This window comes from Carassius auratus, chromosome 13 (assembly GCF_003368295.1).
Source record: "Carassius auratus strain Wakin chromosome 13, ASM336829v1, whole genome shotgun sequence".
Lineage (NCBI taxonomy): Eukaryota > Metazoa > Chordata > Actinopteri > Cypriniformes > Cyprinidae > Carassius > Carassius auratus.
The window spans coordinates 17,979,144-18,004,793 of NC_039255.1; the positions used below are offsets into that span (position 1 = coordinate 17,979,144).

General features: G+C 38.5%; 2 protein-coding genes across 2 annotated transcripts; both read right to left on the reverse strand.

Annotated features, from left to right (window-relative positions):
* Positions 1–623: 623 nt before the first annotated feature.
* On the reverse strand, positions 624–5,894 carry LOC113112930 (zinc finger protein 501-like). The gene is made up of 2 exons (XM_026278866.1): positions 5,726–5,894; positions 624–3,960 (listed from the first exon to the last, which is right to left on the reverse strand). Exon 2 carries the CDS (start codon positions 3,852–3,854, stop codon positions 2,295–2,297), a length of 1,560 nt encoding a protein of 519 aa, XP_026134651.1. The 5' UTR covers positions 3,855–3,960; positions 5,726–5,894; the 3' UTR covers positions 624–2,294.
* Positions 5,895–10,188: 4,294 nt separating this feature from the next.
* On the reverse strand, positions 10,189–25,356 carry LOC113112933 (storkhead-box protein 1-like). The gene is made up of 4 exons (XM_026278867.1): positions 24,885–25,356; positions 13,293–13,445; positions 10,888–13,168; positions 10,189–10,659 (listed from the first exon to the last, which is right to left on the reverse strand). Exons 1-4 carry the CDS (start codon positions 25,195–25,197, stop codon positions 10,512–10,514), a joined length of 2,895 nt encoding a protein of 964 aa, XP_026134652.1. The 5' UTR covers positions 25,198–25,356; the 3' UTR covers positions 10,189–10,511.
* Positions 25,357–25,650: the final 294 nt, after the last annotated feature.

Here is a 25,650-nt window from a genome sequence, read left to right on the forward strand (position 1 = left end):
TACTAAGACATACATTTACATGGTTTTAAACAATGAGGATTTTCAGCTGAAAATACATAAGTAATCTTGAATAAGTAATTCATTTCCAAAACCATTAAAAAGACTTCGATCATGAATTGCTGAAACTTGACATCTCTAGTAAACATGATCACCAACAACATAGGAAACGTGTTTACTGACTGCTCAGGACTTTGAAAAAAAATCTACAAGACTTAATGTAAAAAGCAAATTCACTATACCGGTTCAGAAAATATCTATACATGTAATCTCAATCACTAGAAACAAAACCGGTTTAAACCTAAAAGCAAGGCACACAGAAGAATGATGAACACACCAGCAGATGGCATCGCACACACATCTAACACAAGGTCACTTCAGCCACAAACTTGTATTTCCTGTTTACTTTGCTACAAGGATAACCTTACCAAGAAGGACTCTTTTAGTATGATCTGACCTTCAGATTTTAACAACAATCCTACAAATTAAATGTAAAATATTGAGTCACCAATAATGTATCCTCCTTAATGACAGGATAAATACCCTTTAAATAATGTTAATACACTACATAAAGCAAACCTTGATGGAAGCAGACAGGTTCTATAAAAACACTTGAAAAAACACTGTTGATAGTCAACAACTTTTATTTATCCATATATGTGAGCCACTCAAAGATGGGGACAGTTAGGACAAGAATTGACTACTATAGAGGGCATTCAACATATGGATCAATGAAATTGTAACTTTCTTTAGCCTCTATTCTACAAAGAGGCTTGTTGACAGACAAGTAAAATAAAAGATAGAAGTAACAGTGTAAACATTCACATACAGAGAAGCAAAAAAAAAAAAATCAAATTAAAACATTGATTAGTATGTAAATAAACAAGGGAGCAGGAGCCAAAACCTTTTTTTTTTCTATTACAGCTCAGCATATATTTCTACATGGCATGCAATAAGGCACCTAACTAACACAATGAATAAACCTATGCTAAGTGATGAAGCACAATTGTTTTTCAAAGGAAAAGAAAGAATAGTTCCGATACAACGTTCACTCCCATAAAAACAGTATTCCATTCATTTACCTTTCATTTACCCAAACCTTATTAAAAAAATACATCCGTTTGTAAAAAGATATTCTCCATACACAGAACTGTAAATAGAAAGCACAAACCCATGGAATTAAGGGGGGAGGGAAACAAAAATCAAACAAACTTCAAAAAAAAAGAAAAGCAAGCTATATTTTGCATTTGCATTAAAGTATACACAATCTATTATTATTATTATTATTATTATTAAATGTTGATACTCTGCTAAATGTACCCAGAATACAACTAAATGCTATACAGTGCTGTCTGACTTGAGCAAATCTTCAATGCGCGCGCAGTCAGTCATTGGTAACATTGGTGGGTAGCAGGGAGAAGCACTGAAGACATTTAGGGGAATACTTAGGCTGTACCAAGTCCACTTGTTTTAACAAAATCAGCAGTACAATTCAGAGGAGCTGAAACTGACAACATGAAAGATGACTTTTCTTGCCCCTCACTTTTGTGCTGCTCTCGAGTGAACTTCCAGCGGTCGGTCAAGTTAATAATATGCCGTTTTATGTTGCAAATTCTGTTGGTTTGTAGCATAAATGGTTTATAATTAATATAGCCTTTCTATACGACAACTTGTTCAAAACTGGTCTCATCCCCTGAAAGCACCATACCACTTCACCTACAAGAGATGGATAAGACTAACTGGACCATACATGAGACAAGCTCTCAATTTTTTTTTTTTTTTCAGAAAAGAACAGCACACTACTCAACTATACAGCTATATAAAAGAAAATCAACATATATTTACACATGATATCAGTTTCTCAACCCATTAATGATACAGAGATTGGGAAAAGATACAAAGTAGGGGAGTGAATAGTTGTCTATTGGGCCTATTTGCAGAAATCATCTACCTTTCAAAACCGACTTGTGCCAGGTTTCAATAAACTTCAAGCTTAGAGTACAAGTCAGTGGTGAAGGAAGTTTTGTCTATGGTTTTAATCATACACCACGTTCCAGAATTAATGTACGCATCTAGTCATGTGAACATCACACAGGGGATTTCAGTGTCAATCATACCAAATTGAAATTCATTGCTATTAAAAAGCCAAAGGAATTGACTTGACAAGTTGGCTCAGAGCACATCCACTCAAGACTTTCTGGATTTTCTTGCATCTTTTGCCAAACCCTCTAACATTACAAGCTGGCCTGAATCATGGAATGAATGGTAGTGCACCACTTATGGGAGAGAAAACAGGCTTACTGATCAATATGAATTCTGTGATGTCTAGACAGAGAAGACGAATGATTGAAACCCTTTCCACACTGAGCGCACCTATACGGTTTCTCACTCTGAAGGATTCTCTGTTTCAAGATGGTAGTGTGGGGGAATCCCTTTCCTGTTGCAATAGCACTGTATGTTGACTTATCCTCCAAATGAACCCTTTGGTGCCGTGCGAGAGAGGAGGGATGATTGAACCTCTTCCCGCACTGAGCACAGGTGTAGGACTTCCCATCGGAATGAGTCCTCTGATGCCTGGATAGTGACGACGAATGATTGAAGCTCTTTTCACAATGGTTGCAGCTGTATGGTTTTTCACCTGTGTGCATTCCCCTCTTTACCGTCGTATCGAAGGGGAAATCCTTATCAGCCTGGGCAAACATCTTAGCCTCCAGGTGGACCTTGTGGTGTCGTGACAAGGAGGAGGAATGGTTGAAACCCTTGTCGCACTGAGAACATCGATAGGGCTTCCCACCCTGATGGACCAGCTGATGCTTCTTGAGGTGGCGTTTCCTGACGAAGCTCTTCCGACACTGGGTGCACTTGTAGGGCTTCTCCCCTGAGTGGATTCTCTGATGCTCTCTCAACGTAGCTGCTGCCACAAAACACTTCCCACACTGGGTGCATATGTGTGGCTTCTCACCAGCATGAGTCTTCTGGTGCTGCTTGAGATTAGAAGCCGTCGTAAAGCCTTTCCCACACTGAAGACAGGTGAACGGCTTGTCGTGGGCATGCAGCTCTTGATGTTTTTTCAAATGCCGTCTGCGCACAAAGCTTTTTCGGCATTGGGTGCATTTGTAGGGTTTGTCATCCGAATGCATTTTCATGTGTTCCCGGAGAGTGATGGCAGCAGCGAAGCTTTTGCCACACTCCGAGCATCTGTGTGGCTTTTCAGGAGAGTGCATCATCTGGTGGGGTTTCAAGTTGAATGCACCAACCATCTCAAGACCAGTGTTATAACTTATCTCTTTCATGTGAATCCTCATGTGACTTCTTAGGCTGGCTTCAACAGCGAAGCTCTCACCACAGTGGACGCAAATGTAGGGGTGAGTGGCTTTGTGGATTTCAAAGTGTTCATGCAGATCAGACATGCAGCCAAAAATCTCCCCACACTCACTGCATTGCAGGCCATGGGCTTCATGGATGATAACTCCATTCTCTGACTCCACTGTAAGCTCCCCTCCGTGGTCTGACTCCACCTTTACGATGTGTTCTCCACCATCTATCTCCGTCTTCAACAGCACCTCACCGAGCAAATGCTCATTGCCTTTGATTTCTGCGCTGCTGAAGTACTGATGATGATCGTGGTGTATTTCAGATTTAATGTAGTCATGGTCCGTCTCTGTTACCACATCCACACAGGTCACTGCCCCTAAATCACCATGTATAGCCTCTAGGTCAAGTCTTTTATCCTCCTGAGTCATAATCTCAGTTTCCGCTCCATAATGCAAGTCAACGACTTGCGTATGGGCAATGACACACTCAGATCCCAATGTATCGAGACCTGGTGTGTCACAGTCAGTCTCTGACTCGGCCATCAGGACGCACTCCAGCCTGACGACTTCCGTCTTCCCGGTTAAGTGAAACTTAGCGTTGTTCAACAAGCCCCGCTTTCCAGCAACTTGAAGGGTTGATCAGTCCGCCCTGTTGGAAGACAGCAAACATTTAACTTTTATATTGAATTTACTGCCTGAAAAAAAAAATGCGGAAAACAAGTTGTGGTCTTAAATAATTACATACATTTCTGCCACACAGCTTCAACTTAATGAACAATTGGCAAATAATATACTATATACTCTTCAAAATATATACATATACTCTTCTGATCACTTGTTTGCCTAAGGAAGACTTTATGGTCAAAACTTTGTGATTTTAATAAACTCTGACTTGGAGAGCAGTAGTAGCAGTGTGCCAAATTTAGTTTATTGACAGTGAAGTGCTCTATGTGATTGAGCACCTGCCTAAAGTTTTTGGATGTGCACATATTACCCTCTCTCTTTACATAAATACAACAATCAATATCCTTTTAAGGTAATAAAGTGGGCTGTAGACCAACAGAACTGGAACCTGGGCTATGTAACGCTACACCACTACTTGCTATACATTTTATGGTTAAAAACTGTAAACCAAAAATTAGGCATCTCTATAAACAATCATAAAGCTAGTTAGCAGAAATACCACTGGCTACAAATTGGCTAAGGTTAGCATATAGAGAGTTTATATTTGGCTAACTTGACAGGCTAGGTATATAAATATATATATATATATATATATATGAATCTACTGAGTAGACATTTACATTTCTCAAACAAAGTGATCAACAATGAAACCCTTTAAACATGCCATAAACTTAGAATCAACTAAAACCCATGTTTACCACTTTCACATAACCTCCATACAGCTGGTTTGACACTGCTGGCTAGGATAGCTGGCTAAATAGCTGCTAGTTAGCTTCCTTGAGCATGTATTATCAGCTAACTTGCTGGCTAACTAGCACTACAGCTAGAACATAAAATAATACTGAATTGGAAAGCTGACAGGCCGCCTTGAGTTCTTAAATTTAATCGTAATTTCTCAGTCATACATTCACGTCTTGGTCGAGATCAAGTCACGCAGACACAGATTCTGCAGCTTCGAGGAAACACAAGGAGGGCATCTTGTGCGCCAGAGACTGGAAACAGCTAACTAGCTGTAAGATGGCCGCCGCGACTAGCTTCCGCCCTTCATAAAGCACGAAGAGACAACACACGACGCGAGCGAATGCAAATAAAGTGGGTCACGTTAGTTTACTAGTTGTATTGCTCGCTGGGAAGCGGTGTTGTCATAGCTCTTAAAAGTCAAGATATCAAGACATACACAAGTCGGACTGCTCAAGTTAAAGGCTAATCACAGATGTACGCTCTTCGCGAAAGCCCGGGAAAGGCGGCCCTTTCTTACATAACGCGAATTGTTGTTTCGTGGCGTCGAATTAAAAGCTAAATAACATGCTATCAGCGTCTTATGTGGCTATATGTTATTCTGAAATCCTCCTAATAATCTGCACAGCTCTGCGATGAGCTGTGCTTATGCTATAATCCTAGCCCGTTTTTAGCTACACGAAACAAACATGGCCTGTCTTCCTGCTAAGCTTCGTGCTAGCGGAACACTAGCGTTAGCTGCCCCCGCCGCCATTGCTACACAACACACCCGAACAATCACTCTGATCGCCGCGAGCACATAACATGAATCAATAAACAGCATACGCCACAACCAAATTACATAACTTCAATGTAATAACAACCATGTATCAAATATAGCACGCTAGTTAGCCAGCTAATTTAACTAGCAACGGTCATCTAAAAACCCTGACGCACATAACGTTACACATTAGGCGTTCAAATATTAACGTATTTTTTTAAACATTTCCGACCTCTTGGCCCTTTAATGGCTCTTTCGCGAAATGCACGGCGTAGTCTGCGGCCTGAAGATCTTCGTTGTGTTGCGTCTGTAAGTTACTGCCTGGTTGCGGCTCGCTCTCTCTCTCTCTGTACGTACCCACGTAGCGGGACGGCACCGCGGATCATCGGGCGCCAACTATTGTTGGAGCGCATGAGCACAAAAAAACAATGCTGTGACGAAACAAGCTCTTGACCGCCCCCTCTCGTCCTGGCGGAACGAACTATTGGCCTTCAGACCCCAAAGCAATTATAAAATCTGAAACACTACAGTATGGCTCAGTTTGTTATTGCATGTAATATCATGGGCTCACAATGAACACTACCTTTATAGATTTTATTAAACATGGCTAATGTTAATTTCGACATCCACCAATATATTGAAACATTTCAAACTGTGTAAACTAACATGAATGTATTATGAACTGACATAATAATACATTAATCTAGATTGGATTGGATTAGATTAGATTCAACTTTATTGTCATTGCACATGCAAGGTTAGCAGTTAGCATCTAACCAGAAGTGCAATAAGCAGTAAGAGTATACAAGGTCTACAATATGTACAATAAATCTACAGATAAGGCAGTATTATGGACATAATTTACAGATTTTACCAGCCCAAAAGAAATGAAAGCTTGCCAGCAGTGTGCAAGCACAGTTCTTGATCTGTTCAACCTGCTCAAAATGATCTATCAGTAGTTCAAACTGTGATCTTTGAAATTGTATGGGTCATTATCATAGATCATCTGACAGGATTTTTTTATCTTGTCATGCTGAAAATACTATCAGGATGTCCTGGCATATCTTGTGAAGGAGGAGTAAGCGTTAACCCTAATATTAAAAGGATGTGTGAATATGCTGTGGCCATCCTGAGAAAACATGGCTTCCTCAAAAGAGATTGTGTTCCCTGTGATCAGGAAGCAGTGTGCCCTTTCCCTTACAAACATTGCTTGTTGACAATTTCTGAGGGAAAGGGTTAAGACAAATATTGTTGGTATGTTTTGAAAAAAAAAAAAAAAAAAAAAGATCTTTCTTTAAAACTATTATAAGTTATTTGTCAATTTAAAATTCTAGTGCCAAGAACCTGGCTTCATTATGCAGATTTAATGTCACTGACCTCAGAAATTACAGTGTTATTAGCTTGTTCTGGCTTTTATTTCAATTTCAATTTCAATTTATTTATAAAGCACTACTTATTTAACTAAACACAACTACTGTTGACCAGTGTGCCGTACAAAGTAACCAACCGCACACAGAATTAAAAACAAAGACAAGGATAACAAATAAAACTGTAACACACAGGGCAGAGCAATGCAAATCATGAATAATAAGTCAAATCAAATAAAGATGTTTTTAACCTGGATTTAAAAATGGACAGTGTAGGGGCAGTTCTGATTTCTGTAGGAAGACTATTCTAAAGTCTCGGAGCAACTACGGTGAATGCTCAATCACTCCTAGACTTGAGTCTGGTTCTAGGAACCACTAACAACCTTAAGTTGGAAAACCTGAGATCTCTTGCAGGTTGGTGGACTATCAACAGGTCCAAGAGGTAAGAAGGTGCTCAACTATCTAAAGACTTAAAAACTGATAAGAGCACTTTAAAATTAATCCTGTAGCGCACAGGTAACCAATGTAACGACTGCAGGAGAGGAGTGATATGCTCATGCTTTCGAATTCCCGTCACCGTCAGGACTCTGGCAGCCGCATTTTGAACCATCTGAAGGCGGTTTAAGGAGGACTGTCTGATCCCCAAATAAAGAAAGTTACAATAATCAAGCCTTGTGGTGATAAAAGCATGGATTACTCTTTAAAAATTAGTAAAAGAAAGAAAGGACTTCATTTTTAACAGGGTTCGCAACTGATAAAAGCTTGACTTCACAACTTGATTGACTTGTTTATCGGGGTTTAAGGCGGTTTCCAACGCCACACCCAGTTTTCACGTATGGCTTTATACAAGGTCCCAGAACACCAAGATTTAGATTTGGTATACCGTATCCAAAGAGGTAAACACCACAATATATACAGGAATATATACTGTCTTTCTGTGTCATCTGCGTAACAATGAGCTTATACCATACTTCTCAAAGATAGAACTGAGGAGAAGCATATACAAGGAAAATAACATGGTAGCTAGAGTCGAGCCTTGAGGGACCCCACAAGTCAAAGGCTGAGAAAGTTATGTTTGTAAGATAAGACTGGAACCAATTTAAAGCTGAACCTCTAATGCCCACTACCTGTTCTAAATTGGCCAGAAGAAAATTGTGATCTACAGTATCGAAAGCAGTGCTCAAGTCTAAAAGCACCAGAGCTACAGAATCTCCAGAGTCAGTTGCTAAAAGTATATCATTGAACACTTTTAAAAGAGCCGTCTCAGTGGAGTGAACTTTTCTAAAGCCTGATTGGAATGCACAACATTTTTTGTAATCAACCAAGAAACTTTGTAGTGGATGAAAAAACACTTTCTCTATAATTTTTTGCTAAAAATGGAAGGTTGGAAATAGGTCTAAAATTTGATGCATCAGAGGAGTCTAAATTAAGCCTCTTAAATCTGGGTTGTACCGAGGCATGTTTTAAATAGTCTGGAACAACTCCTAACTCAAAGCATTTATTGATAAAATTTAAAAGTGTCGGACCCATTACACTGAAGACTTGTTTAAATAACCATGAGGGAATTATATCTAAAGGTGAACCAGAAGGTTTGAGTTGATTAATAATGTCATTTAAAAAAGAAAGGGAAATAGGAGTAAACTTACTAAAGACACCTGTATATTTTAAATGGCCTGCAGGATCACCAGCATCTGGTTTGATGGTTTGTCTGATCTCAGATATCTTATTAATAAAAAACTGTCTGAACTGCTCACATAGCTACCGACTCTGTAGGATACACACAGACAACAGGTTTAAACACAGCATTAATAGTATTAAAAAGGGTTGATTTTTATCTATAAAAGCTGAAAAATAGTCTGATTTGGCCACTCTCACTGCCTTCTGATACTTAATAAGGGAATCATTTAACATTTCATAAGAAATCTGTAGTTTGCCCTTTTTTCATTTCCTCTCAGCCCTTCTACAAGCCTGTATAAATGTCTGAGAAGTATTATTCAATGAAGGCTCAAGAGTTAACTGGATGTTTAGTCCTCAGTGGAGTCATTGGAGTCTGTACTGTACAGACATAATTAGAATTCATAAGGGCTGAGCTCAGATGAAATAAGAGCAGTGGAATGGTAAAACTCCTCAAAGAGTGAAGAAAAAGAAGCAGAGGTTGCAGCATTGATCCTCTGCGTCCGGTGAGCTGATTCGTGAGGTTTTATAGCATTCAATGACGTGATGTGTTGAATAAAGATCACGTATCTCAGTATCACCTAAAGAGAACCCATGAGACATTATAAGATCGAGTGTGTCCATTAATATGAGTAGGTCCTTTAACACGCTGCACTAAATCGAAGGCTTCTGTTAAGCTGATAAAGTATTTAGTATTGAGGGCAGCATATGTGAATGTTAAAATCCCCAGTAATTAAAAATCTATCAAAATTGGGGATAACTCCCCCCAGAAATCTGTTAAAGATGTATGAACACAGGAAGGCTTTAGCCATTGTTCTCTGCCGGTGAGGCTGAATGAAACATGACTTAGTCGGCCATCTTTCAACACCTGTCATTCAGCAACCCCATCTGCTGAGCTCTTGCCTGAACCTGTAGAGCCTCTCCCCTCCGGCCTCTGGTTAAAAGTGCTGGAATCAAACTCTGTGTGGCTTAGAAATTAATCTAAAATAGATGGGAGTTTTTTTTCAGTACCATATAATGTTTGTGTTTCACACTTCTTACAGCAGCTATGGCTACCTCTACTTGCTTTTGTCAGTTTGAATGTTGGATTAACTGCAGGCCAGTCGTGAATTTTTCATTACCATCAATGGCAGCGGTAAAGTTATGCTTTTGTTGTAATAAGTAAACAAAGCAAACAAGTGACATTTTGATGAATGCAGTGTTTTTATTTCAATTCAATTTTACTGGAGGCCAATCTCTTCATTCATTGAGGTACAGATGAATAATTTCAAACTAATGTGAGGTTTGTAGACTTCAATAACCGTATGTGTGCTTCAGGCTTACCTCAGTTTATTAGTTTTTTTTTTAGATTATCATATTCAGCTAACACACTCCTGTATGCTTTGGGTGATATGAGTTACATATTAAGCTTAAAATGTATTCTTAAACATTGCTTGATCTAGAAAATACATTAAATGAAGTAGTTGGGGAATGTTATTTTTCATGTCAATACAAAAACGTATGTCTATAGCACACATGCTTTTATTTCTATTGCTAACAGATTTATTCAGATGTTGTCGCAAGGCTGTCTGTCTGTTCTCCTGCAAAATGTAATTCAGTTTTGGACCTCTTTGAATGTTGTGCTGTATATCTAACAACAAGAAATAAAAGCAAATAGAATGACACCATTTATCAACACTTTATTTCTGCAAATTACCTAACATTTGTACATAGATAATAGAGGTTTATTCCTGGTAATGTAAAAAGATTCTCTCTAAACAACAAAGGATCCTTGTACAAAATTAAAATTAAAAATAAAAAACATTATTAATTAGTTCAAATGTAAAACTGTAATGAATTAAGTATATAAACACACTACCTACATTCAGTTCTTAGTTTTTCTTTCATGAGGGGTAGGGGAGTATATTTACATTTGTGGAATTTTATAAATTTTTTACATGATAACTATACTCAGATGCTGAGCTACATTTTAATCGGCTAAACATTCATAACAGGTGTAAGTTTGAGTAATGAACTCTGAGGTTGAATGCCACTGGAGTGGAGCTTTTCAAGGTTCTGCAGGAAACCACGATGCTTCAGTCCTTTAAGTATTGCGGAGTCACTACAAGTTACACTCATATGTGTCCTGCAAATAATCAATGAAAAAGTAACATTTTTAATCTTGGATAAAATCCAAGTATGTATATCCAAATATTCCTGTTTAAATACCATCAAGCATGAACCCTTGAGCTGTACTTAGTGCTTCAATTTGACTGCAGTATAAATATTTAAGTAGATCTTTCAGTTGCAGCAACATTAAATGACTACGTTTATGGATCAAATGCATATCTCAGATGAATGACCTCAGACTAACCTTGGAGAGTCAATCCCACTATCAGCAGTGTAACTCTGAATCTCTGTGGTTTCTCCTGCACAGGCTTCTCTAGGATCGTTTAGGCTTGCACTGACGTTACCACTATCCTTGTTTGTTCTCTGGTCTTTTAATTCTGGGTGACAGATCCAGTGGTTAGATTTGCCAGCTTCTGCTTCATCTGCAGATTTATGTATGGTCTCAGAATCGGACTCTACTTCGCTGGCCTGACAGTAGTCAAAAATGCTGCTTTCCAGGGTTTCGGTATGTTCATCATCTGCCAAACTGGACTCTTGTAGTCTTTTCCTCAGACTCTGTACTTCTTGTTTGGGGCTAGCACCTTTCTGAAGGATCTGGTGATCAGAAGGCTGCCACCTGTATTCATGCGACCTGTATGTGGTTCTGGTGGGTTTGTGATAAGTACGTTCCTGAATGAAATGTCCATCCCAGCCACCATCTGCACAGACAGGCTCATTGCAATGAGCTGTGCCAGTCTGTGGTATATCACGGTCAGGAACGCATTCCTCGTTCAGATAGACAGAGCTACAACCATTCTCATCCTCCACTGACTTTTGATAGATGCGATATTCATCATCTGTATACACTTCACTCTCAGTCTGGCTTGTGTTTCTGTCCAATGTTTGACCATCTGACAGCTTATGGCTAGTACTATTGCCAACCTGCTGGTGTGAGCACAGCAGATCAGGACGGTGATGAGACTCTTCTTTACTGTTCAGTAGATGTAGGGAAAGTCTATGTTTAATTGTAGGTTTAGGCCACGAGAGGGGTGCATCTGTTGTATCACAATGTGTAGCACGATCTACAATGTTCTTTTGGTCATGAATATGTCTTAAGGCTCCATCCTGACGTTTAATTTCTCTTACTCTGCCATTTCTGATCTCCCTGCTTCGGACTTTATTCTCTCTCAGTCTAATTTTGTCCTCTATCCTCAATGTGCTGCTCTCAGGGTACGCAGAGCTGTAATCTCCACAAAGCTCTTGAATCGGTTGAACATCCAGGGTGGAGTCTACAGTTGGTGCACTTTCATTGAGCTGTTTGCAGGGTGCATCCTTCAGTGTGTGAGATTTCTCCACACTGTCAACAATTGCTTTAGCCCGGTGAGGATCCCAAGACTTTGACCTGTGACTTGGTCTTTCCCGGCGTCCGGAAATTGGAATCTTGACCTCTCTCCTCTTTTGTTCTTTATGGTTGGTGTTTGTTTCCACGTTTGTTCCTGGCATTCCCAGAAATGGGTTGTCTATCCGTTTCTTGTAGACACATTTCAGATTCAGAATGGTATTTTCTTCCTGATTGTTAGGTTCATCCAAAGCAAACTCTGTTCTGAGGTGTGGAAGAATTTCATCATCTGCCTCTAAATCTTCAGCACATTGCGAGGTTTTACTCTTTTCCCTTTGTTTCTCTTTGGATGAAGGTCCTCTTCTCCTGCTGCGAGTAGCTCTAGGAGCTGATTTCTTCCCCACAGGCTTTGAGGTATGATGCCTCTGCTTAGATAGAAGAGCTTCAGTGGAAATGCCCTTGTCCACAGCTTTCTCCATTGTTGTCTCCGCTTTCTCCTCAAGCTTCTTCATAAGAACTGTGTGTTTTACTAGATTGTCCACAGTCAGATCTGGGTTGATCCGTTTGATGATGGCGTGTTCTAGATCCCTGGGGAGGTTGTTCAAGTCATCCTCGTCCCTGACAGGCCATTCCTCTGGTGGGAATTGTCCAGAGAATGTGGCATATTCTTTCTTCAGCTTGTTCTCCTTCTTCCCTGTGTTTCGTCGGAAGAGGTTAAGGCCAAATTTGCGTCCAGCTTTCTCCTTGTCCTTACGGCTTGTGTTGGTGGATTTGCTTATCTCACTAGCCTGGCAGTCTGCTGTGGTAGACGTGGACTGGTGCTGAATAGAAGGTTTGTGTTCTTTGGGGCACTTGAGGCTTTTTCCAGTGCACTCACTGATGCTGATGGATGGATGGTCTTGGGCAGATGGAGGTACAATGGATGGAGGGGTGAAGCAGCTGCAGGACTTACAGTGGGCCATGACAGGGACCTCAGTAGAGGTGTCCATGCAGCTCTCGTTGCTCACCAGGTACGTGATTGGAGGAGGTGATGGCAGGTCATTGTCACCAGAACTCCACCAATTCCTCTCTTTCACCATGTTGTTGGTGATAAAGTATGTTTGAGGGGTGACTACAAAATAGCCCTCGCCAGTGTGATAGATCTTCCTCTCCTTAATAAGAGCTCCCAGAGCACTGTACAGGATGTCTTGAGTGGGAATAGTCATCCCTGAAACAAATATTATTGATGTCAACATAGCTGTTTCATAATGAATATGAATTAAAATATAAGTGTAATAAGTTAGTGTACAGGTAAGCACATTACAGTTAAATGCAGCATAATAATGTGTTACCTGGGTGTGCTTTCATCATGTGATTGATCAATGCTTCCTGATTTACAACCACATGGGCAGCATTCATGTCTGATATGACAGAGCACAGTATTTCAGACAGTGGAATGAACTGTGACTGGGAAATTGGTGACATCTGCACAGGAGATAGATCACCTGTGAAAAAATTATGAACATGGAACATGGTCAGTTGAAAAAGTACTTTACCATACACACAAAAAATCTGAACATTTACATCAAATAAAGTGTCTACATTGTGTCTACAAGTAGGCTAGTATCGATAAGACATTAAAGGTCCCCTTCTTCGTGATTCCATGTTTTAAACTTTAGTTAGTGTGTAATGTTGTTGTTAGAGTATAAATAATATCTGTAAAATTCTAAAGCTCAAAGTGCCAAGCGAGATATTTTATTGAACAAAATTCGCCTACAAAAAAACGACCCGTTTGGACTGCATCCCTCTAGTTCCTGCAGTAATGACGTCACTAAAAGGTTTTATTGACTTAATGAATTCACAAAAAGGGGGCGTGGCCTTGTTGCACTCCGACGGAGAAGGAGGAAGAGCTGCGTTTGTATTTGTCGTCATGTCGTTGAAACGTTGTTATTTTCATCTCGGAGTCCAATCACCTTTGTTTGGGCTTCCTAGGTACGCTGTACTTGGATATTAATGGTTACAATTTATGTTTAACTCGGTTCCCGAAAATTATAATCCACATGTAAAACTATGTGCAGCACATTTTGCTGAGGACAACTTCCTCAATCTCAAACAGTTTAATGCCGGATTCGCACAAAGATTATTCTTGAAAGATGGAGCAGTTCCCTCTTTGTCTGGAGAAGGCGTTGTTTATGGACCACAACCGGTAAGTGTATTTTATTATTCAAGTTGGTGCTTTTTAACAGTTTCTGTAACTTATTACACAAAGGGCAACGCTGTTTAGCTTTGTTAACTAGATGTTAGGGCTGTGCAAAAAACGAATGCGATTTTCATGCACATCTCGTCAGTAAAAACGCTCCTGTGATTATGAGTACATCTCCAGCACATGCTCCTGCCCACTGCTTCTCAAAACTAGTCCAATCGTGTTTCCAGGAGGGCAGCCTGTGCTCAGATGGTGTCAAATCACAACACAGGAACCGCTGGCCCAATCAGAACTCGTTTACGTATTTCTGAAGGAGGGACTTTATAGAACAAGGAAGTCATCTGCCCGTTTTTATGACAGTGAAAACAGAGGTATACAGATAGGTGAATAGTGTGAAAAATACTGTTTTTTTACATGCGAACCATGAACACATGTTATATTGCACACTTTAAACACAATCAAAGCTTCAAAAAAGCGCAAAAAACGGGACCTTTAATACTCGCTGATTGTGTAAAAATTGTGGAGCAAACTAGACCTAAGTTGTTAAGAATTCATGTCAAAGCTGTTTATTTCATTGTACACATCTAATGCATTTTCAAACTTTTCTGTTTTAACCACTAATAAAAAAAGAGGTATCTTCACTTATCTGTGATCACGGATGGAGCCAAAGGCTTGATCATTAACTAGGGATGACTACATTAAATGTTGAACCTTTGCCATGACTGACTTTCCATTCTGTTGTTGATTAATTAACCAAAGCCCAGGTAAAACTCACTCCCACCACAGAGTTCATCAGTAACTAAAGGGTCTAACTTACTCAAACCTGCAAATGTTGTTGGTTGATTCATATAAATACAGCTTTTCATATTTTGCCATAACACATTTAGTGTAGTAAGAACGTATATGTGAGAAAATATCACATATAGTGAGTGAGTGATAGTTCAATCCTTCATGTGTGTATTTATATATTTATTTTTTTATCTTATATCTACCGCCAGAGGCCTTTTTACATGTGCTTCTTTTTACTTTCTGCAAGCATTAATTGAAACATTTGTGACCCTCACATACTTTGACAACTTATTCCCATTGTCTGGTGGCTATAGGATTCCTATATACACAATTTAAAAAAGAAATACAATCAAAATCAAGTTTGTAAAACATCAAATCTTCTTTTATTTTCAGGAAAGAGGTTTAAATGTAGGAACAATATGCCCTAGGTTGTCCTTGAGATGTATATAATTGTTTAGATGCTTTAAATGCAAGAACAGTGCTAGAAAATTTTACAATAAACAAAACTTCTTAGGAGTATGTGTGTTCAAATAGTCTTTTCAGAGAGAAAGCGGGAAATGTTTTGCACAACAATTGAGAGTTCCAGATTCAACTGAGCCGACGTGGGCATGTGGTTGTTACTAAGGACACATTTACTCTTAATTCCTCTCTCCAGGGAAACACTCTGGAGCTCATTGTCTCATGAAGCGGTTCTGACAACATTATGACTTTTGTCACAGGAATACTTCACCAGATACCATGGCAGCCATGTCCCACTGCAAACAGCAGCAAGGAAGAAGTAGAAAGAAGTAGTTCAGAGGGCCAGTTTGTTCTGATTATTGTGCAGATGATTTTGGATAATTATATATGACCCTATATATGTAAAATCAATATTAAAATTTTTTTTAAAATGAAAATGAAAAGTCATGTGATCTGTGCACAAGACCCACAATAATGAAATTTCTTCATCCCTTATTATTTAATAATGCTGTATTATTTTTATTTTATTATATTGCAGTGGGAAACCTATAAAATTTATCTCATACGATTACACATAAATGGTTTTGACAATAAACTTCAAATGTGAAAGAGTCATATTTGGTCAAGTTGTTGGGACTGAGTTTATAAACTCTTTCAGTAAAATACCAATAATTGCATTTTTATATTTTTATTTTACAATTACAATTTTTTATTACAAATTTTACATACAAAAACTCAAATTATAATTATAGCAGACAGGTTAACCAAACAATTTGATTATTGTTCGAGATTCCTGTGGGCATCAGACTTCACAGAACGTAACCACAGAGGTAATTAACATGCAAGTGCTCTGATGATTCATGCAACACACATAAACACCACAAATAAGGTGTTCTTTAGTGCCCATGTGCTTGTACTAATAAATACAAGATCTGAATGTGGTAAGGTTCATTCCTTGTCACAGCTGTAATCATTAATTACATTAACCTCTCTGTACTACGTTAAGTCGATGAAACAACAAAAAATACACAGTGGACTGAAGTGAAAGAAGGTGGGGGGAAAGTAAATTAAAGGTAACTTAATAATGCCACACAAGTTGTTAAACTCCCTATAGGCAACTTCCTGCGTCTGAGGAATTCTGTGCTCCATGGGTGGCTGAAATCACATGCTTTTCTAGGTGTCATACATTAAAAGTGCTCAAATGCCAAATTCATTCTTTTTTTTTTTTTTTAAGTCTGCTATACAAACATGCTTTTTACAAAACCATCTCAATACTAAAGAATGCTCTGCATTAAATAGAGGTCATCTGTGGTTACGGCCCAAGAAATGGGTAACATATGGTGGAAACAATATATTACAAGTTTTGAAAGCCCAATTATTTGGACATTTTTGTGGCCTTTACTCAGCGATAAAAATGTTTGAATGACCTTAGAGAGTCAAGAGGTCACCAATCTCATAAATTGGCATTTTTTTAAGACATTCAAGTTCATGGTTCAAGGAAACTGCAGAGAGAGCGGATGCTAAAAACTTTTTTGACTTTAGTAGACTGCTCAATGTAAATGGGTATATGTTAGATTTTTCAAATTGAAACTTTGACTTTTAAAAGCAATTTGTAAAGAGAAACATGCACATCCACGCACCACATTGTCTTTCAGATTTCCAGACATGCCCCACAGCCACTTAAAAGTTATGAGGTACTTAAAAGACCATGCCCCAGCCTCCTAGAATCCTTTAAAACGCACCACAGCAACCTGAAACACGATCTTCTCTATCATAACATCTCTTCAACTCTTTTACAACCAAAAAGAGGTCAAAGACATGCAAAAAAAGATTGATGGATCTATGCCTCAGACACATAACAGTTTCTGTGGAGATGGTTCAGTTCCCCTTGATGCTAGTCACCGGCTCTAATGCTGGGATGCTCTATTAACACCAAAAACAATAAAGTCAATGAGTCATATGTTGTCCTTAAGTCCACTATTCAGTACAGTATTTGTGTCCTCATCCATGCACACATTCAATTCAGCCTTTGCTTGGTCACAGTTTTTACTATGAAGGTTTTAAAAGGCTTTGCTTGCCATGTCACAAGGAAAAAGACTCAAAAATCCAAAGAGGCCCTAAACATTTATCCCTTTCAGCCACTTAACAAATATTCTTTATAATTAACACACCTCTCACAGAATGTGTCTGGTGTAGTTTTGAAATGAAACACCTGTCTTAAATGTAAACCATGTCCAATGTTCCAAGGGAAAATTTCTTCTGAAATTTTTAATTCTTCTAAAAAACAAAAAAAGTTCTACCAATCCACCCACACAGGCATGATGCATGAACTCTTGATGATTTGCTGGACTGATTAAAAAGCCATTTTACAATGTTGACATTCTTCATGATACTCTGTGGACTCATGTTCTCATTAACAGAAGAAACTCCTTTATGCTGATAACAATGCTGATGAAAGTTTCTACGTTTATGCAGTCATTTTGAACAAATGGTATGTGATTACTTTATCAACATATAGCCGTTTCAATGATTGACACTGACAAACTTACAAAGTACTGTGAAAACGAGTGACTAAACCAATATTTTGACTTTGTGAGGAATCGCAGTCCCTCATATAAACATGTTCTGAATGCCCTAATAGCCTGCTGTTCTGTATTGGAGGGAATAATGTTTTGTATAAGCTGTATCAGGTCTCCTGAAAGGAGGTCATTATCAATTGGTAACATCTCTCAGGTTTCAAGGCAAAAGACTAGAAACCCTTTTGAAGTTGATGCAAATAGGCCATGTTACCTGCCACAGGAAAAGTAGATGTTCTTAGACCTTTCGTCTATACAGCAGGAGTAACAATACAGCATGAAAAGTGATTGGAATAACAATGTCTATACTACCATTCAAAATTTTAGAGGTCAGTACGATTTTTTAAAAACTGAACAGTTTTATTGCGCAACCCGCAACGATGCATTAAATTGATCAAAAGTGGCAGTAAAGACATTTATCATGTTAAATAAGATTTATATTTCTAATGAATGCTGTGCTTTTGAACTTTGTATTCATCAGAGAATCTAGGGAAAACATTAATCATGGTTTCACAAAAATATTACATTGAAAATAATAATATTAAATGTTTCTTGAGCTCCAAATAAGGATATTAGAATTATTTCTGAAGGATCATGTGACCCTTCATCATGGATTCATCACGGTTAAAAATTCAGCTTTGCCATTACATGAATAAATGAAAAATGAAAATATTACTGTATTTTTGATTAAACAATTGCAACCTTGGTGAGTTTAAGAGATTTATTTCAAAACCATTAAGAAAAAAAAAAGACCACAAACTTTTAAACAGTGTATATTCCCTCAAAAGCATGCACATTTGTGATTAAATCAAATTTATACTGAAGTATGAACACATAATAATATATAATACATCAAGTAAAATTAAATGCTAAATCTACTGCCAAATAAGTCATCCTGGTGGTTTGTGTCTACTATAAACTCTTGCTTATTCCTCAAGGAATGTCCAGGATTCATTTCCATAATTATCTTGAAGAGATCATGTATTTTGTCAAAGTTTTACTTCTAGAAGTTAAAGGAGCCACAGTTTAGAACATTCTTACTCTACTAATCAAGTTCCATGTTGGTCATTTCCACCAGATCAGAACCATTTCCTCCGACCATGGCTGAGCTTGTTAACTTTACATTTGGAGGCCTTGCACATATAGTGAAGCTATACTCTAAGCTGCAAACTGCTTAATTGAAAAAAGTTTTGTTACAACCTCTTGATTTAAGTAAAGAGGAGCACAGAAATAGATTAGACATGTCAGGTCTACTCAATAATAAACCATTCATTTTTGGAAAGGAAATCCATTATTTAATGAGAAGAATGGCCATATGAGGAAAGACCTTTCCTCTATTTAAAAACACATTAGCTGCAATACTTCACAGTAGGAGAACAGGATAATCTTTTCTTTTGTTTTTGTACTGGCCTAGCTCTCCACCTGGCTGTGAACTACATAAATATGTCATCCAGCTCAGATTTCATCAAGGATTCACTTCCTGTGTAATGGAAAAAGGATGCTGCAAGCAAATATATTGGATATAAGATGATGCCTTCCTAAATTCCATTTCAGCTATATTCAAGGACACAAGAGGAAATATCTCCGGATCATGCACAAAAAACCCACAGACAGGCACATATACATGCCAACACACGCTCACATGTCTTCAAAATAAAGAGTGAGTTCTCAAGATGAAAATGAGAAGCCTTGTGCGTTGTTTGGACAGCATTTGGATGGACAGCTTGATATTTTGGATGATGAGATAATGGAGAAGAAAGGATGCATTTGTGAAATGTATAAATGTGAAATTAATCTCAGCAGACAGAGGCACAGGTTTAGGACAAGAGTGTCCTGTCAGGGTTGTTTAACTACACTGACGGATAAAGGATAGACAATTTTAATGTGTGAAAAATGAAGAACAAATACACATGGCTGCTCATGACTTTGGTTTAAGAATGTGGTTATCTTGAAAAACATTCCATTGGTTGTTTTTTTAGAAACCTGATCCAGACCCAACTTTATTTTCCAAAACTGGGCATGTACACGTGCATGTGCATGCTACTAATTTATTACTTATAATAGTTTTCTGTGTATAAATACATACACATATTATTCTTTTTATATAAAAACATTTAAATAAATGTTTTTCCAGATATTTATCCTGGAGTATCTGCTTGTGGTGATACCATATGCCACTTTTACAAGTCTTTCCTTGCGTAAGCAAATTACTTTCTTGCTTTTATTCAGTTTATTCAGCTTCAAGTGAAAGAAAGATATTTCATGGAAATAAGAAAGCTTTTGTTTTTTTACAGACACATGTTGGCTGAACTGTGCCTCCTCTGTTTACGGTGCACACCTGGAAGTGTTGTGGTCAGCAATGACATCTTAGAAAAAAGCACTAGGGAGCAATGACCTCTGGTGCCTTGTTAACCAGGAGGACAGCCTTCAATGCATGAGAACCACAGGGTGTTGACCTCAGGATAAAAGATTCCAGCACGATGCCATGTCATGGCTAATGAGCTGAGATCTGAGAGATGTAGTCTACACTGCATAAACCTCCAATTAATCAGTTTAATTTGGCAGAGGCACATACCAAATATATGTTCACAGTTAGGTTTGAAGATATCATAAATGTGCACTAACAAACATGGTCCATAAGCTGATAAAAACTTAAAGGAGAGGTCTAATGGTATTTCATGCATTCTGACTTACACGGTTAAAGAGTTGGATTCTTGTGCTAAACATGGCCAAAATTTCAAAAAACGAGTTGGACATATGACAGAGTAGTATATCTGTGCTAAATAAACTCATTCAGTGTTTGTATACGTTTCGGAAAGTTTTTTTTTTTTTGTGAGTATGGCCTTGTATGACATCATAAAGGGTGGAATTCCTTGTATGGGCACTTCTCCCAAAGAGTGTGTGCAAGTCAACCAGAGCGAGAGTGAGAGCAGCCCATCAATGTGCCTCATTCAAGTTACGTAAGGCGTCGGCAGCGCTGCACAGGACTTGACTTTTGAGTTTTATTTGTAATAATAAGTTACAATACATCTGAATTACACATCTTTGTCAAGGATAACAAAAAGTAACAAGACTTATTTCCATTGTGGTCCTTGCTTAAAGGGTTATTTCGCCCAATTTGCAAAATTATGTCATTAATAACTCACCCTCATGTTGTTTCAAACCCATGAGACCTCCGTTTATCTTTGGAACACAGTTTAAGATATTTTAGATTTATTCCGAGAGCTCTCAGTCCCTCCATTGAAGCTGTGTGTACGGTATACTGTCCAGGTAATAAAAACATCTTCAAAGTAGTCCATGTGACATCAGAGGGTCAGTTAGAATTTTTTGAAGCATCGAAAATACATTTCGGTCCAAAAATAGCAAAAACTACAACTTTATTCAGCATTGTCTTCTCTTCCGTGTCTGTTGTGAGACAGTTCAAAACAAAGCAGTCTGGATATCCGGTTCGCGAACGAATCATTCGATGTAACCGGATCTTCTTGAACTGTATCTTCATACAATTTCATAAATAAGTAGGCTATAATATGCAGCACCACAGACATATCACGCTGTGTGAACGCGTTCATGTGATTGGCTTATAAGTAAACAATCCCCCACGTGGGGTGCATTCTTGTGATTGGCTAAAACAAGGGAGATATCTGATTGGTTGCAGATCATTCCCTGTTTAAAAAAAAGGCATTTGTGTGTCGAGCCAGGTCAAGGGAGTCTCAAAATTCACACACAAATGCAGTGAAGTTCACAGACCGCAAGCAGTTTGTAAATCAAGATATATGTGTGTGTGCATCAGAAATACATTTCTGAATCTTGTCGTGTGCATTTGTGAATCTTGAGTGCATTTGTAAATGTTGTTTGCATTTCTGAATTGTGTGTGTATTTCTGAATTTTGTGTGCATTTCTGAATTTTGTATGCATTTGTGAATCTTCTGTGCTTTTTAAATTTTGTGTGTGCATTTGTGAATTTTGTGTGCATTTGTGTATCCTGTGTGTATTTATGAATCATGTGTGTGCATGTATGAATCCTATGTGTGCATATGTGAATATATTGTGTGCATTTATCTTTATTGAGACTCTTTTGGCTCCATATATTTGTGCTCAACCTAACTGAACACCTCATGTGAACATAGCATTGATGTCATAACTCTCTGAGTATGACGGCATGATCCAAAGCTCCTCAATAATGCAGAGACTTCAGCCTCTCCAAGCACCTCAGATTTCAACAGACAGGCGAACAAGGGTGAGGCAGCCTTGAATTTCTTGTTTCATTCATTCAAATGCTTTTTACAGTCATCATCCTAATCCTCTTTAGTGAAGTGCACATTATTCCTTTGCCTCCTATTTTAATCTGCTTCCCTGATCAATGATGCGTGAAGAATTCTTTGTATATCAAGGCAACGGGCCAGAAACTGAGCCATTTCTGCACATTTAAATATGTGCTGTCAACTTTCTTGAAGCTTCAACAATTAAGCTGATAGTTTGCCAAAAAAAAGACAACTGTTTTATTTCTGTGGAACATGCCATTTTTAACCCCCCACCCCCCAAGAAACCCCCGTCATTTTATAGTGATCAGAGGCTGTCAAAAAAGACAAAAGCATCAAAAATAAAATAAAGTAAAAAAAAAAAAAAAACTATAAGATTATTACAAAAGAAGTTATCCTTGTTTAAAACTAATAGGCTAAGTCATATATATATTGGTATAAATCAATATTAATGTATGTATTAAGTTTTGGAGAACACACAAAAGACAGAGGCCGAAAGAGCTGAAAAGGTCAGTGAGCAAAAGCCTAAAAAAAAAGCACAGCAGACCTCAGTGAACAATCCGTCCTTTCACTGAATGTATACTGATAATCAAGAGGACAGAGAGGGAAGCAAGCTCATTCATCATCCCATCTGCTGATGGCCAATCACAGTCACTAACCGTTTCCTGCTGAATAAATACAGGCCTAGAAAAACACTGTAAGCCAGGGTTCTTCAAATCTTGTACTAGAGGGCCAATGCGCTGCAGAGTTCAGCTCAACCCTGATCAAACTCACCTAACTGTGATTTTCTAATGTACTGTAATGTAATGTAATGTTAGAGTTAGAGCTAAACTATGCAGGAAAATGGATATCGTGGGCCAGATTTGAGGATCCTTGCTTTATTCAAATACTGAAAGTGTCTTCTAAAATTGTAAAAAAAAAAAAAAAAAAACTCTTAAGAGGTGTTATTGCTCAATTACCTTCATAACTTATTTACAGTTATATATAATTTCTATACTTTCATTAAACCATACCTAAATGCCAACACAATGTCCTGGTGCTGTCTCCAGACAACAATAAAAAGACCATGGTACCACCCTGAGAATGAAACAAGGGACATCTGCTCCTGTTGTCAAGCTATAAACCTGTCTGGTGGACACACTGGTCAGGACATAACTCAACACTATGTGCTCTGGTGAATGGGTAATAAATTACAAGAGACACTGGGCCTATGTCATTGCCGCGGATAACCTGACCTGAGGTCTTAACATATTTTATATGCGTGAGAGTGTTCTTCCAATTTCCGAAAGAAAATGAAACAATTGCTGTGGGTTTCCACTCCCTCTATACTCCCACTCCCATTATTGTGTGCCCCAGGTGCATTCTATACCCACTGTGTTAACATGCACCTTCATCGCTTGTGACATCAAGAGCAAATGGCGGTCCTTACAGTCTTCTTCGTGTTTGTAGTGGGCAAACCAGATGCCTCCCAGAAGCAGAAGTCCACACTGTCGCCTCAACATGTGACCAACAAAATCTATTTAATTCCCAATCAAACCACAAATATAACCAACATAAACATTTTTTGTACCAAATCTAGATGCCCCATTTTCTTGGTATATGATCACTTATGCTGAAACAGAGCAGTGAGAACTGAGTCAGAGGGGGAGAGCTCCTCAGAAACATATTTCCTGTCATCTGGAAATAATGCACTTATGTTGCATGCACACAGTTATGCCTAAAGCATGTTGAGGTCTCATGGGGAAGTGCTGGTCAGGTTAGGTTAAGGCTACCTTCTACAGCGAACGGAAATTGTGTGGTTTTCTATTATAGCTGGGGAAAAACAATCTGGGGACCTTTATAATAAGAGAGACAGACATTCATGAGGACAGTGGAGTATGTGGATCCTTATACAGAGCCGCTGGGGAAAATATCCATGTAAACCTCTGAAGGTTATATTATGATTTTCTAATGAAATCTGTCAGTGTAAGTAATGATCTGTGAGGCAATAAAAAGGAGACATCATTTAAAAATCTAGTTTAAAACATATTCCAAGTTCTAAGAAATTCATGTTGGTTTCATATATTTCTGAGGACATTTAAATAATTTTCTAAAAGGACTTTGACTCTAAAAATGTCAAATGGTGTATCTATCATGTAAAACATACTCATATATTTTCTGTGCTTTTCAGTGCAACTTAGTAATTTTCTTCAAAAAAACGTTTTCAAATAAGTTAAACGATTTATGCATATGGATACATTTTCTCGGAAGTTACTCCATTTGACTTTACCAAAACATGCTTTTTTTTCTCTTTCTCTTTTCTTTATGTTGAACTTGGATTAGACATAGTTTTTAATTTTTTTTAAACAGGCTACTGTATTCGAATAGAAATGTTGACAGCCTATTTTAAAACAAAGACTCACTATTTACCTTAGAAATAATTAATAAATATAATGACTCCTTGTTTCAACATCCAAAAAGTGTTCTTTACAAACTTTACAATGCCACTTTCGTCAACAAAATACTAAACAGACAAAACGCCAAGCCTTCCTCAGATTTCGCTCTCTTCTGTAGCGCAGTCGTTCTGATAAAGTTCAGTTAAATCTGCAGAGCTCTGGAACGATCACCATTAATGAATCTTATAGTACCCCTGTAAACAGCTAGATGCTGATCACCTACCCACAGATCTGATGGTGTATCCTCGGGGAGACCTCAGCGCCCTGCGCATCCACGCTTCCCTCAACACCTCCAAGTTATTGGCATTGCCCTGGACGAGAAGCACGCAGTTCTCCAGCCATCCCTGGAAGGAAACTTCAGACACCGCTTTCACGAGTCTGTTATTCCAGAAGCTTCGCGAGTTTTGCGATTTAAAGTCCGCAAACACATCCTGTCCGCTGGTGCTGCTCGCGCTGTGTTTGCTGTCCTCTTCCCGACAGAGAACAACAGCGAGCGACGCGGCTGACAGCTGGACAGAGCGGTGCTGTACAGACATTTCTGTCTTCAAATCAATCTCATTCTACGTGTAGTTTTTGGAATAATATCTCATTATTCGGTTTGCCTAAACCAACGGCTGTGATGTGTCACATTTCTGGAGAGCAGGACTCCGCCCCGTGTGTCTCTCGACTCTGAGTACTTCGGTGTGTGTCTGGATCCCAAGGCAACCGCAGCTTCTGACGGACTGACGCAGACGCAGCCAACCAATCAAAACGCTTCTTTAATTATCTGGGCGTGTCCGAGTCTGGACTGCCATTGAAAGAATCTACAGGTAGTCAACAAACCGTGGCGGGAAACTAGGTGGTTAATGGGGCGATTCGTTCAAAGATTGTATTTTTTGTTATTAAACTATAACATCAAGTAAGTGTGACGATCAATAATTTTGCCGCATTTAGCCGCATTATTCTACTCCTAGAGACACCTTACATTTCGCAGTGGAGCAATTTTTTTT

What these genes read in the sequence shown, in the direction of transcription:
- LOC113112930 (XM_026278866.1), bottom strand. Translation starts at nt 3,854, where the DNA reads ATGGCCGAGTCAGAGACTGACTGTGACACACCAGGTCTCGATACATTG.
- LOC113112933 (XM_026278867.1), bottom strand. Translation starts at nt 25,197, where the DNA reads ATGTCTGTACAGCACCGCTCTGTCCAGCTGTCAGCCGCGTCGCTCGCT. An exon ending in CATGATGAAAGCACACCCAG is followed by an intron (nt 13,169 to 13,292) that starts GTAACACATTAT and finishes TATTTGTTTCAG; the next exon opens with GGATGACTATTCCCACTCAA. An exon ending in AGTGGGATTGACTCTCCAAG is followed by an intron (nt 10,660 to 10,887) that starts GTTAGTCTGAGG and finishes GATTATTTGCAG; the next exon opens with GACACATATGAGTGTAACTT.